General features: G+C 43.3%; 1 protein-coding gene across 1 annotated transcript in view; it reads right to left on the reverse strand.

Moving 5' to 3' along the window:
* Window positions 1-14,819, reverse strand: part of LOC138580045 (collagen alpha-1(XXIII) chain-like) — a 981,844-nt gene that overhangs the window by 32,440 nt on the left and 934,585 nt on the right. The window contains exon 3 of the mRNA XM_069650277.1: window positions 2,753-2,797. Coding sequence (XP_069506378.1) covers window positions 2,753-2,797 — 45 coding nt within the window. The remainder of the gene's footprint in view (window positions 1-2,752; window positions 2,798-14,819) is intronic.

Genomic DNA, 14,819 nt, shown 5'->3' on the forward strand with positions numbered 1-14,819 from the left:
ACAGTTCCCACTGTTCCTCACCAGAGGATCACTCTCTCTCTCCAGCGTCCCAGCTGAGTTTCTTTCAAACTCCCATGTGGGATTGCTGGACTGCCTAGGGGCCAATCACTTGCCCTGAGAAGCTAGACCACTCACTCTGGTTCTCTAGAGTGATCCTTGGACTCACAGTCATCTTCTTCTTCAGAGAACCAGTTTCAAAACCATTTGTACGATACTTCGTAGTTTCGGGTCTTTCTGTCTTGTTGCGTTTGTGTAGTTGACTGACTCGACAACAAAACGCATTGGATCTACCTAAAGCGGTTGATGGATGATTTAGTATTGGAGAAGGGGTTGAGTGTATTGAAGCAGGGTCAAACCACATTAAACCACGTTCTCTGATAATGGTCATCCCCAATCCCATGGGTGATTCCTTCCCCATGTGATCCTCCCTCGATGCACCATCCCCAGAGGGACTACTGTACTGTGGATGCTCCGCCTTGGCCCCAGGAAGTTTTAAATTAGTGAGTCAGGGAGCACTGCTCCTGACTGATCCTCACAGAGAGACATTTATCCCTCTCTAACGGCCATGAAAATTGGGTCCTGATTTCTAAGAGTGAACTGGTCATGTGTACCAGACATAGTCACAGTAGCTGGAGCACAAGATCATGCCTCGAGGGAATAATTGTTGAGTTAACAATTCGGTTGAACATGTGACAATCTGGCCAGTAAAGATCTGTCTGCACGTTCTCTTGATATGCTGGGAGGAGCAGGATGGCACCCTGGCTTCACTCACAAGATCCTCCATAACATTCCCTGGGCCTCATTACAACGTAGGCACTCCCATAATGAAGGGTGCCGGTACGGGACCGGCACCTTTCATTACGGGATGCCCGATTACGAGGTCCCCTTGAGGGACCCGGTAAGGACGCCTGGTCACACCAGACATCCTTTGAGGGTCCCGCGAGGGGACCAGGGAGCTAATAAAGGGCCCGTTATTAATGGGCCCGCTATTAGCTCCCTCCCCATTCCCATTGAGCCCTATGGGGGCTCAATGGGAATGGGATCCTCCAAAGAGGAATTACCGGGTCCTCCAAGGTCAGAATGACCCAGTAATTCCCCATTGGAGGAACCCGGTACTGGAACCTGGTATGGAGGCAGCCATGCCTCCATACTCGTAATGAGGCCCCCTGAGTGCAATAGAGAAGTGAAGGGAAACTGCCCTGAACTCCATCTCAAGCATAATCACTGTTATTACATACCATTCACAGCCAGTTTTGAGACGCTCCATTTTTTTTAGCATATCCTGTGCATTGCATTTCTATTGTAGATCAGACTCATTTGAAAGAATTTTGATGACGAAATGTATTTGAGAAAAAGTGAAATGAAAACATCTAGCATTCTAAAGAAACAATCTGCTCAGTGTGTTTACAAGGGTTGTATACTTTTTGGCCTTTTCACAATTGACCTCGGGAGAATTGACCTCAGGAGAATTGACCTAATTTAGAAGGTCAATTAGGACATATATGCGGGGGGGAACCCCCTGCAACCCCCACCCAACTCAAAACCCCCCGCAACTCCCCACCCAACCCCCTTATATTATTTATAATCCAAAACCAACCCAATACATATATAAAATAACTAAAATAATATAAAGGTCAATTGTGCAGAAGGTCAATTAGGACCACTATAATTAGGCCAATTGTGCAAAAGGTCAATTGTAAAAGGTCAATTTGGGTAATACCTTTACAAGTCCTGTGATGGGCAGGAGTACCAAGGGATACGTCTTGCTGGTCACCTACCTACGAGATGTTAATATTGGAGTCTGTATGGCCGTACAGGCCAATTGATGGAAGGAGATACTCTATATTGGGAGCAGCAATACAGCAATGGAGTGATAGGCGGCTTGCATCGGCTGATATATGACCTCTCCGACATTCCAATGATCATCTTATGCCTCTCACTTGTTGCAACTAGAAAATGTTCCTTCAGTCAATGTCACGTTCCAAAAGCCTTACAATGTTTCCATTTATGACTATTCATGTTGTTATATGCCCTATAACAGGGAGCGGGGAGCAGGGCATAAAATGGCCCATGGAGCCCAGCATGGTCTCCTATGGCATGCTATGGAGTGCCCTAGAGCATAAACCAAAACCAGTTACTTTACCCAGCATAGATTGTTACATTGCATGGAGGATCCCTCGCCTATCTGCCCTAGACCCCTCCGCTCACCCACGCTGTCAAGTTCTCTCTCGCGTCCTCAACGGCAGCGTCTTCTATGATCCACCTTGGGCAGCGGTTTGCTCTTCTTTCTTGAAATAATGCTAACTCGGGATTGTGAAACTAGGGTGTTTATGAGCACTGTGTGTACTTGTGCCTGTCAAAGTTTAAGAAGATGCTGCCATTTTGTTCTCTGGTTTGCTTTCCACAGACCCAATAATTTATTGTGAATTTTGTTTTGTGCTGCCTCGTGCTGAGCTACCACGTGAGCTGGATGGAGGTTGTGAAATCAGTGCCCAGATCCAAAAGATGAAATATTGCAGATACCCAAAACGATGTCCGATTTCTTGATCCTGCCTTGAATATGTGCTGCATCGCACTCGGTTCAGATTTGAAAGTTACCAAAATTCATTTTAAAGAGTTTGTACCATACAGCGGCCATTTTGTAATCTTTTGGAAACACGTTATTAGAGACGAGAAAGAGGATGCTTGACATTCATAGGTCATTTTTTTTACCAGTATTGCACAGTCACAAAAATGGGACATCTCTGCTTACCCGGATCTCCTCGACGACCAACTTTCCCTCGTTTTCCAGGAGGACCTAGAGAAAGACAAATACATACTTTATTAAGTGATCAAAAGTCTAAAAAGGAGCAAAGATGCACAAATCTGCAGTCAGTGGCGTCGCTACTCTGTTGTAAAGATAGCATCCCTAGAAACTGCACTCACATTAAGTACCTCATGAATGTTATGCTAGTCACGAACAGATACAAGATTTAAAACACCAGCTTAGATGGCACCCCAGAATAGAGATAGGGGGCTTCATTACGACTGTGCCGGTCTGGAAACATCGGTGCCAGTATAGCTACTAGCACTGGTGATTCCGGACCGGCACAGTACGACTCTGCTTTCCCTGCCCCAAGCTGATGAGCCAGTGTCAAACTAGAAATTATATTGTGCCTCCTATTGCTATGAATATATGTATATTGGCCTGCGCCAAGCTGCTAACAAGCTGCTTATAAACTACATGTGAATAAACTCGCATTGCAAGGTCCTGACCTTAGAAACCATGTAAACTGTCATTTTGGGTCAAGCCGCCATTTTAGGTTTTCTTGCTCTATAAAGTCACCATGTGAGCTAAAATGGTAGCCTATGTTATTCAGAACAGAACTCGATTGTCATGACCTCTGTACAGCTAATGTATAACTTGCCTGCAGGCCACTTGTTAGGGTCATGAGCTGAGACCTTGTCCTTCTGCTGACCTGTGTGCAATGGATTACCTGTATCACCGAAACTGATCTATAATTGAATGAGAACACCTGCTTAACTATATTGTATAAATTAAGTCCTGCATTGTAATGTTAGGCCTAGAGCATACATTATTACCATTTCTTCTTGTTAATGTATAAACCTAAGATCAACTAGATTTGACCTGGCAAGGGACCCTAGAGCAGTAACTTATTTATGGAATGGTTAACCTGAAGAAAGGCTGGACAACAGGCTGGAGAAATGTATAAAAGCCTGACTGTTTCAATGAATATTTGCACTCAATGAGCACACCGAACCACGCCGGAGTTCGCTGTGTTGTACTGAGGGTCGATAGCTATCTGAATTTTGTTCTGTTCTTTTGTAACTGGATTCAGTATAAAATAAAGTACTTTGTATGTTCCTTTGTAACCTGTGTTTGGTGTGTTTCCTTTTTGGTTACCCTGCCTCATATTATTTCCTTGTTTTCACACCAGTTTGTGCAAATAGTTGATTATTAAAGCCCTTGTATCATTCTGAGCCCAGTCTTATTTGATTTTAGTCCAGACCTTGAACCTGTACATTTTATGACTTTGGATTACCACTTTTATGCTCTTTTCTGTGAGGCAACAGAGGGATTATTTTCTGCAGGGCAGTCTTTCACGGGTCTCAATGTTAAACAATGCCTAGGTAGGTTTTACAGGAACAGTTGTGGTGATCTCCACAAGTGACAGCCCTCCACCACATTCCTTCTGACTACGTCTGGTGACCTTGCAGAATCCTCTGAGTGATTAGAGCGTGATTGAGCCTGGTCAGAGATAGTCAGAGGAGAGGCGGCAGCAAATCCTATTGGCAGTGGCTGCTGATAGCAACAAGAATTCTGGCAGCGCAGATGATCAATTTGTTCTGTGGGAGTTTCCAATTCACTGCGTTGAATGATGAGCATTATGGTAATCATGAGGTACCCTCTGTACATGTGTACACACCCTTAAAAAGTGGGGCTAAGTATGCTCTTAGGACATATATTCTAAATCAAGGTGGCATTCAAAAGGCCTATTCCCATTCACTACTCACTATTACCACCCCACCGTCCCATTCTGACAAATAACTGAAAGGTGCAGGAGTCCCTTAAACCAGAGACTGAGAATTTAAGTGTGAAAGACCCAGAGAAGACTAGCGGTCAAAATACAGGATCTGCTTAGATTTAAGACTATGAATAAAGGAGGAGAAAGCAAGAAGAACATAGAAGAAGGTCCAAGAACCCCTTAAACCAGAGACTGAGAATCAAAGTGAGAAAGACCCAGAGAAGTCTGGCGGGATAAAATGCAGGATCCACTTAAAGACAAGACTAAGAACAAAGGAGGAGAAGGCAAGAAAAACAGAGAAGAAGGTTGCAGGAATCCCTTAAACCAGAGACTGACAATTCAAGTGAGAAAGAACCAGAGAAGACTGGCGGGATAAAATGCAGGATCCACTTAAAGTCAAGACTGAGAACAAAGGAGGAGAAGGCAAGAAGAACAGAGAAGAAGGGTGCAGGAATCCCTTACACCAGAGACTGGCAATTCAAGTGAGAAAGACCGAAAGAAAACTGGCGGGATAAAATTCAGGTTCCGCTTAAAGCCGAGATTGAGAACAAAAGAGGAGGGAGAGAAGGCAAGAAGAACAGAGAAGAATGGTGTAGGGAAGTCCTGTGAGACAGAATTTTAGATCACAGCTAGAAAGCATAAGAAGAAAGGGGTAAACAGTGTGAGAACCCTTTAAGCCCAAACTTATGCCAAGCTGTAGGTTCACATGGAGGCACCATAAGGATCAAGAAGACTCATTAAATTTTCTTGGTTTTAGTTTTTCAGTCCCCTTTATTGTTTTGTCCACCATGTACTATATTACCAAAATATAAATAACTTGTTTTCACTGCATTTCTGCCTTGCCCTGATCATGTATTCCTGTCTCCTTCATTACACTGATAAATGTCCTAACCAGGGATGTCAAATTCCCTGCAAACATGTTGGACTTTCAGGATACCCTGCATTCATGACATACATTTGCATACCATGATACTAAATCAATCAAACCCACACCTTTATTACACCAGAATGGATATGAACAGATTGGAATGCAAGTGAATTATAAGACCTCCTTGTCCAATTTTTGGTAACGTGGACGGAATGGCAGGCTTATCTCTGCAAGGTCATGGATCGTTGGTTAGTTGCAACACAGCAAAAATACAATTATTACCCAATGATAAAAGGGACTGTCCAGTCAAGGTTGTATACAAATATCTACTTTATTATTACTACAACAGACAGTTCTAGCACATTACAAATACGACCCACCCTGTAAAGTAACACAGAGGACAAACCGTTTCACGAAGGAAAGGGATGCACTCTGTATACTGACAGGAGGATAGTTGGTAAAGTAATCAGTCTTACAGTTCATGGTTATTGGTTTCAGTACCAAGGGGGCAAAGGGTCGTAACTGTCTCTAGGGGCCTTCGGAGAAGGACGAGAGGTGCAGAAACACAATGTACCTGGTGCTGAAGAAGTTCTTGTTACTCAACAGCATCGAGGCAGTTCCAGGTCACTTTGCGGCCTTAGAGACAGAGTTAGTGATGGGAGACAGCTGCGGGTACCAGACGGCAGGCAGTTCGGCAAGCGAGGCTGCACGTACATCTGCAGGCTGTCCACATGGCGGCTCAGGGCCAAGAATCGTCGTCTCTGTGCTGGTTAGTGGATCTGGAATGCTGATCGAGGCAGCTCGGATGGCTCTTATGACTGCGGCCTAACAACAGTCAGTGGTGCAGCCGGATGCAGTTCGAGGACACAACTGTCTCGAAAAATGTCCTTAAAAGATGGATGCTGGTTGATGCTTACGTGGCACTCCTCCTAGCTTCTTCGCAGGTCTCGTTTCATCCTTTCAAGGCAGATGACCTAAAGCTCAGGAGAGTGATTCAAGCAACATACTTGTCCTTAGTTGAGATACTCTCTGGCACTTCCCACTTAGGAAGCTTGCTGGCAGAACCTAGCAGGGCAAACTGTGTGCTGGCTGGGTACCATTGCTGGAGCTGCTGGACGGGTCCTCCGAGTCCGGTATCTCCCTCTGTTCCCTGGAAGATGTTTAGGGGAGGGATCTTGCTTCCCTCTTGGAACTCCTGGCCTTCCTTCACTGGTGGAAAATGTAAGGTAGTCTGTACCTTCAGCCCGGGTCCAAATGAGTCCTTCTTCTTACTTCTTTCAAAGTCATCGGATGATCTGCTAAGTGAGGGGTTCAGCCCTCTTTTAAAGCCAAATGGGCCCCAGTGATTGGTGCAGGCTAAGCCCACTTTAATGAACCAATCCTGGGTCCCCACCAACAAATTTCTGTTATGCATGAGGCCAGGACCAGAGTGCTATGCAACAGGACAGATAAGGGGGTGACAACATATACCTAAGTTTCGCCCCATCTCCCTGTCTATTGTAGATCAAAGTGTCTCTCTGGTTAACTGAGCCCTCTTTGACTCTTGATTAAAAACGCAGGTTTCTCTTGAGGTATGTGCTGGGAGCAGACTTCCTGTCTCCCCAGGGTTTGCCTGCAGTAAATAGTGGACTCAGACATGCATTTCACTGCCTTTCATACAGAGGCGTGGGAACTAGCTTCAAGTTGACACATTGCATACCAAAGGGGTGTTAGTCCCGCCTCCCCTGTTGTCTATTCCGCCAACCAAGCCCCTTCAGGCTTGCTTCAATTATCTCTCATTAGTATGCACTGCCACCAGCCAAAGGACAAAGGAAAGCAGATCCATGGGGCCTTTGATATTTAAATTAGGCTGCCCATGCTGGAGGAAGGTGTGCCTTCCCCCTTCTTGAGATGCTTTGGTGTACCCAGGGCTGTCACATTCCAGCTGAATATGACAGTGGAAGACGGTGCCTGAAGGCTGTGTCTTCCCGGAGTACATGTGATGCTGCGTTTTGTGCGGGAAGCTGATGGACTGTGTGAGCAATGGCCTCACACAGTCCTCGGAGGTTGGTCTCCCATCATTCCTTTTCATTATTAAAAAACAAAAAAGCCCAAGCGAGCACACTCTCCCCGTGTGCATGGTGAATTCCTCACACAATGTATGTACATTTTCTCATGAACATGAATAAGGCATATCATTAAAAGTCATCTGGATTCCGGGCCTGGAGTTGGACAACCCTGGTCTAAACAAATACCATCCATACAGTTCTGCCCTGATGACCTACATTGGCTAACGATCCAAGCACACTTCATCTACAAATCAGGCTACATTATATTTAGAGCCATCACATGCAAATCCCCTCCATATGTATCAGAGGGTTCAGCATCTCCCGCAACACCAGAATTCAGGGTTCAGGACATGGCCAGATTCAAAACCATGAACTGCAAGAAATAAACTATCAGAGGACATGCCGTCTTTATACTCCGAGATCCTGGCAAGCCAAGGTTCCCCCGCTCACTTCTAGCATCCCTGGATGATCTGAAGGCCGACCTCATCACTCATGGGAAATACTTCCCAGCAGCCAACCTCCCCAAACTGCTTTCTCACCGTATACTCACACCCGTGCATCAATCCCTACCTTCTAGTTCAATTGTGTTAACATCCCCCGCAGAGTGCTGCATCAAAGCAAACTGCAAACACAGCCAATTATCGCAGCTGCTTTACATTTTTAAAAGCAGACTAACAAACTTATATACGTCATTTGAAGGTCTCCGAGTTCCAGGGTTAATGCATTACTTGTGGCACCAATCAGAGTCCTAGAACAGCATGAATTCAAGGAGTCTGTCCACTTGACTGCATTTAACATGCAACTCCTGAGAATCTTTCAACGTGCATCTTTCAATGCTCCCTTATTTAATACATTTGCAAAAACAATGCCTGTCATTCTTCCCCACTGTAAATAATGTACAGCACTGTAACCAAGCTGAGAATAACCTTACTGCTCCTGCGCCCCCATACCCTCGGGTCTGGTGCGCAATACAAATGAATAAACTAAACTAAACGTGGCATCAATCTTTCAAGTAAGGCTTAATTTCATTCTTCGCAGATTCCCTCCCAGGGATGGAGTGCTGACACGTTTTATTATTATATTAAATGCAGTGGTGTTCGATTCCCTTCCATGGAGTGGGTGCATATCATGCTGCCACGCAAAGTTCTTTGGGTCACTGAGGTTACGCTTTTGGACATTATAGTTAAACCGTCATGAAAACTCCATGGTATGAACAGTCCCACTGTATAGCACAGCCTAATTCTATTTTTGGCAAATTATGACGAAACATCTATTCATTAAATAATCTCACAAAAAAAGAAGGCAGATAACAGCAGATAACCACAGTTAAGGGATTTGTTAAGTGCAACGTCACCATGTGCTATGACAGTTGCATTTCCTATGAAAACAAGAAGCACTTTGGTCTTTAGGCAACAGCAACGCCTATTTGCATTCATTTGCGGTCGGTTACGCTATGAAAAGCTTTGGGCGCATTTGAGATGTACACAGGGTGGGCAGTCATCCGTTTCATGCAGTGCGGGCACTGTAGGGACACATAGGACTGGGGTGAAGGCAGGCAGTGCAACTGTAGAGGTGTGGATGGAAAGGGGGCGGAGTGTATTAAGGAGCAGGTTTGTAGGGACAACGGAAACTGGGATGAAGCCCTGACTTCTAGTGCCTCAGAAATCATTCTCTTTCTCAAGCACCAGAGAAAAATCCTCTTCCCTTGCAGCTCGCTTGGGTAAAGACATCGCGATTCTTAAAGATTGACGAACGAAATGAGGACCAGCACAATTTGTATCCACCAAGCACTCCTGTGAATCCTTGAAAGAAGTTAAAAACAACACATTTGAAACGGTTGCAGCTGAGAAAGAACTAGATATTACAGAAGAGCTTGACAGAGCGGATGAGATTGTGACGTGTTCTAATGTTGCTCCGACATCGGATCTGTCATTAACACAATTGTGACCGTCAGGTGATTCACACCCTATCCATTCAATTACGTCATCTTTGTCCTCCTCGTCTCTTGAAGAGCCGTTTTTTTCTCCCAAAATAAACCGCGGTTCTGTCAAATCTAACCACACTACGTCATTTTGATCTCATTGCAACATCAGGTCAGCCCAAACTATTTCACCAGCTCCATTCCTGAAATTGTATGAAGACATCAATGAAAACTCTAAAGATCAAGCAACTTTATTAGCAATAATCCACTCAAAAAGAATGCTTTATAACTTTACTACAAACAAGAGTGGACCATGAAGCAGAAATGTCTTCCCAGCTTCAAAAGACATTTCAGGAATCGTTGGAATTGCAGAATCCAGACAAAAAAATGATCTTAGGATAATGATTGGAGATGTGTAATGAAAGAAAAGGGGCTTATGTCCGGGCTCAATGGTGGTGGTGTCCCCAGAACTAATGAACGTACGATTATAAAAAAATTAAGCGTTCAGCTGTCTTCTAAATCAGTTTGCATTGATCACTTATCACTTATTCATTGAGCGAAATACAGACCGATGATTTACAATCTTGGGAGGTGAAACTCCCAGACGCCCATAAAGCACTTCTCAATCAATCATTGACAGAGACGTAAGACAGAAGGTTTGATGAATCAAGCCTCATAGGTGAGCAATCTTCTTTTGTGCGGACTTTGTCAGAAATAAATCAAGAGTCTATAATTGCACTAGAAATCCTTTACATAATTTTCAAGAAAAAAAAAAGGAACATGTGTAATAAAAATTTGAAAGGGGGGCCTTGGGAACTAAAAAACGAAAAATATTCAACAATGAAAAAGCCAAAATTTAATGATGCAAGGAACTTTTTGCGAAATTGAACAATGCCGCCTTTATCTCTAAAAAGAGTAGCCAACAAAAAGAATAAGCGCTCAGCTGCCTGTGAACAGAGTGCACCCAAACAAACCATCTTGAGAGAGGGACCTGATGAAGAAGAGCTTCTTAACATGCTCACCTATCCGATGAATGAAGAACTGGAACAAATGGACAGTGTAGAGACAGAAGGTCAAAATTCCAAATTTCAGTGGATTCTGATATGGAGGGAGATGCAGTAAATCGGCCTTCGGTGGAGGCTGAGACACCTTGTCTCACCTTGGCCCAAAAAAGAATGGCTTCAGAATTGAAAGCTAAAACGTTTGAAAGTCATGAAGCATTAAATATTCGATTGATTGTACCGCTAAAAAGGGTCTACGACTCTCAAAGAAGAGACAAGAGGCAAACCATTGTTTCTGGAACGATTACTAACAGAAGATGGCTTAGTCCTAAACTTTGGTTTGTCAAGACTGAAGATATAAAGATAGTGGGATTTATTCATGAATATCAACCATATAGGTTGGTGTTACATTTAATCGCAAATCTGGTCAAAGACTCTTTGCTTAAAGCTGCCCACATGCTTCTACCTTTGGGTATTGAATTAACTGAATTTTCTGCCAGTAAACGATCGAAATGTGTGAATGTACAAGAAACAAACAAATCTAATGCAAAATATGCTTATCATTCCAATTCTAAGCTGGGAAGGTCCTCTAATTCACCTACTAAAGGTGATGGGGAAGGTTCGAGTGTTACTAAAGTTGATATAACCCTCCTTTAAAAGTTACCTTTGGTTGTATAAATCAACAGGACAGATTGGTTAAGGAGGATTCCAAGATTATGGAAAACATACCACAAGACGTTCAATGGGCATGGATGGCCAAGGCCCTCTAATTACCCAAGACCAAATAAAGACTGGGTTGTTGGCTCTTGGGACACTCAACGATTTAATGAGGGTGAACTTAATTTTGGGGAGTTTGACATTCTATGCTTGCAGTAAACATGGTTGCAGTCTACTCCTATTCATGGCGTTTTTACTTCATACCTTAATCTGGCTTATAAAGGAGCCAAGGGTAGACCTTCATCAGGACTACTCACGTTGGTGAGGCTTGGGTCTGGGTTTGTGGTAGTGGGAAAGTGGAATCTGAATCCATTTGTTGAAGTGATTATGGTAACATTCTAAATTTGTACTGGAATCCTGCGGTGACTGAATCTAATAGATTTGTGGGTGCAGTGATGAACACTGTAGATGAATATGGTACCCAAGAGAATGTAATGTTCATACTAATATGTGGAGATTTAAATATAGTTTGCGTTGACAAAAAGGCCTGCTAATTACAGAATTTGACATTATCAATAGTCGGGAGCAAGTAAGGGCTGCAAATTGGTCAACGCTACGCAGATGAGAGACCTTTATATATTAAACGATCAAACAAAGGATGATACCCCCGGTAATCCAATTTGGTATAATTGTCTCCAGTCTCAAGTTCTGATTACTTTTATGTTTCATGGAATATTATTAATAATATGAAAACATTGGAGGTGATTGCAATTTAAAAAAAGAGTGATCACTGTCACCTAAAGATGACTTGGAGTGTGAGGAATAGGCCATTGGCCAATGAGCTTAGACATTTTACAGGGCAGAACCAGACTGCGTTTACAACAGCGAGATGTAACTGCCTTATTACTGAAAAATGAGAGTGAACTGGAAAATAAACATTTTGGTCTAAATTATGCTCCTGTATTGCTCGAGTTTAGTGAGTTTAAACAAAAGGAATTTGACTTACTTGAGCACTTGTATCAACTCCAGTATAAATGATAACCTGCGAAAATTGGAAATGAAGGCGAAAACTAAAAATCTGACGGCTCAGGGGATCTTGAAAAACACAAAATATGGAAGGTTCTCTATGCTTCCTGTAGTCACCTTCTATAAATCTAAAGTGATCCCTATTTAACATATGAAGCAGAGGTATTTTTATCCTTGTCATGGAGAATATGGGCTACTTTAGAGGGTACATTTTGGAGGAGGGTACTATGGTACCAAACTGAATATCGATATCAGTGATTAGATACGAGCTGAGCTTAATAGAAATGTATGCAATGACGGTATGGATGGCACTTTCATTATATCGGATATGTATTATTCTTGACACGCCCTTACCTTATCATATATTAAAAACAACTAAAGAGAAGGAAACATTACGATCATTTGAACAATGGAAAGGCAAATGCATGATAATCTTGGATTACCCAGAAGCAGCTCCGGGACCTTTGGTGGCTAATCCAGGGTTTGTGAAAGGACCTTATAGTGGCAAGATTGGATCAAGACAGACTCATGTAGGACTACATTTAGGTTGTATGCAAACTTGAGTAAAGAATCCAGGGCCTTTAATGTACTTCTCAAATATTTGATGAAGTTCCTCAGCCCTATTTATCATCACAATTTTATGAGATTTCGAATGAATTTATACCCACCAAGGCGATTCTATTGGTCCGAAAACAAGAAGTGTCAGATCCTAGATGTAGATTTTGTTGTGTCGAAGGAAAGATGGAAACCTTGAAACACATTCTGTTGTTTTGCACAGGCCTGACTTAACTCAGAACAAGATATTTGGAGAAATTCATAAAAAATCAGAAGTCTCTAAATGCTGAAGAATGGCGGCTGATATTGTAAATGGGGTAAACTTTTCCATTGATATTCATGACAATGGGCCTCATTACAAAGTCAGTGGCAACCTACCAGTACTACCGGCGTGTTGCAGCTGATCCCATAACACTGTTCTTTCACCTGAGATCCCGATGCCACCGAGACATTACATGGCCCGGAGGCCCGGGATGTCAGGCAGCGGAATTTGTAAGTTCCCATTCCTGTGCTGGTACATTGCTACCAGCACCCTTATTTCCAGACCGTCCGACTTGTAATGTGGCCCAATGACATTTTTAAAGAAGGTTTTTAGCTTTGAATGATGCTGATTTTAATGATTAATTTTACAAAATTGTAAATAGATGTCTGTTTGATACTGATTGTTGGATGAAGAGACAAAGGTCTGTAATAAACTAAATATCTTAATTTTTAACAGGGAAGAAGAATACCCCTGTTTTGGCAGAGTTTAACATCAGAGGGTGCAAAGCTATCCAATGTTGAATGGCAGAGACACAGCTGGAAATGTTGCTAGATAGATCAGAGGGGAGTTCAGTAAGCAGATGTGGGTGTTGTCCGCGAAGAGTTGCAGATGGGATAAGTAGCTATCCTATCAGAATGAAGCTACTCCTCCCAGGCTGCAGTGCCCATGAGTCAGACACATTGCAGATACATGCACAACTCTTCTGTCATGCTACAGATAGAACAGTGATGTTCATTAGGGTTCTAAAAAAAGGCACCTTGTAGCCCCTTCCCAGAGAGAATAACGGCACACATCAGGCAAGACTGCTTGGAAAACAGGGAGGAAAGTTGTGTGCGTGAAGAGCGGTCATCTCTCCTATTTGACAGCTGGTCATTGGTGTGGGGAAATCGCTGCCCTACCTGAACCTATCGATCAATGGCATACACGTCAGTTCAGGTACCACTGGGGTGATGTATGTATTTCGCGGCCATTGTTATTTGGTCAATCTTTGGAATCATGGGGTGGCTGCAATGGAGCTTCCACTCTAGTGGATGGGCCCTGGTGTATGTGAGCAAGAGAATGCTTGTTTGACTTTTTCACAATTGTAAGTGAGCCAGATTGCACCCTAAATCTGCTCCTAGTGTTGGTCTTTCACCTCACTTTATGTTGGCACAGGTAGATGATGAGACTCCATCTTAGGTCCCTTGTGGGATGACATTGCGGGGAAATGATTTGAATGCATTTGTGAGCCTTTCCATAGGTAAACGTGTGAATGGTGCATAGGGTGTTAATCCCATTTGTATTATTGAAAGCTAATAGAGGGCTTTTAGCTGTAGAGTCATTTGATCACATTTCTTCAATTTAAGCAAACTCCAATATACTCACTCTGAAAAGGGATTGTTGGTGCTTTAAGGCAGCCTCCGCCCATATAAATAAATAACTTACAGGATACATATATTTACTTTAACCTTCAATGTTTCTATAAATCAAGAATCTTAGACTAAGGTTGTATTTAAACTTGTCAAATTGCTGTAACGCTGTACTCTATAGCCAGTGCAGAGCAAAAAAGCTTGTATTGATGTCACGACTCGCTCCCTTCGCTCCCGTTCCTGCCACTTGGGGGCATGTTTTGGGGTTTATTCCCTACTGGACATTTCCTTCGAACCTAATGCTACAGTGCTGTGATGAATTGGGAGTGCTAAAACCTCATTTTCGAAGTTACTTCCCTTCCGGATCCATTCCAGGTTTTTGGCAGCCAGCATGCTACTTTAATGAAATGACTATGCTTCCCAGAATGCCTGGCTCACTGCTTCACCTCCTCCCTTGCAGGACAAGGTTGGGTGGAGGATAGGCAACACCTGTGGCTGCAGGTGCAGCAGGCGGCACACCTAAGGGGTGTGCTCGTTAAGCAGCTTTAAAAGCCTCAGTTTGCTTCAGTCCAGCGCTGGTCATTGTTGCAGTGTTCCTGTTGTGAC

Source organism: Ambystoma mexicanum, chromosome 3p (assembly GCF_040938575.1).
Source record: "Ambystoma mexicanum isolate Mex_15411 chromosome 3p, UKY_AmexF1_1, whole genome shotgun sequence".
Taxonomy (NCBI): Eukaryota; Metazoa; Chordata; class Amphibia; order Caudata; family Ambystomatidae; genus Ambystoma; species Ambystoma mexicanum.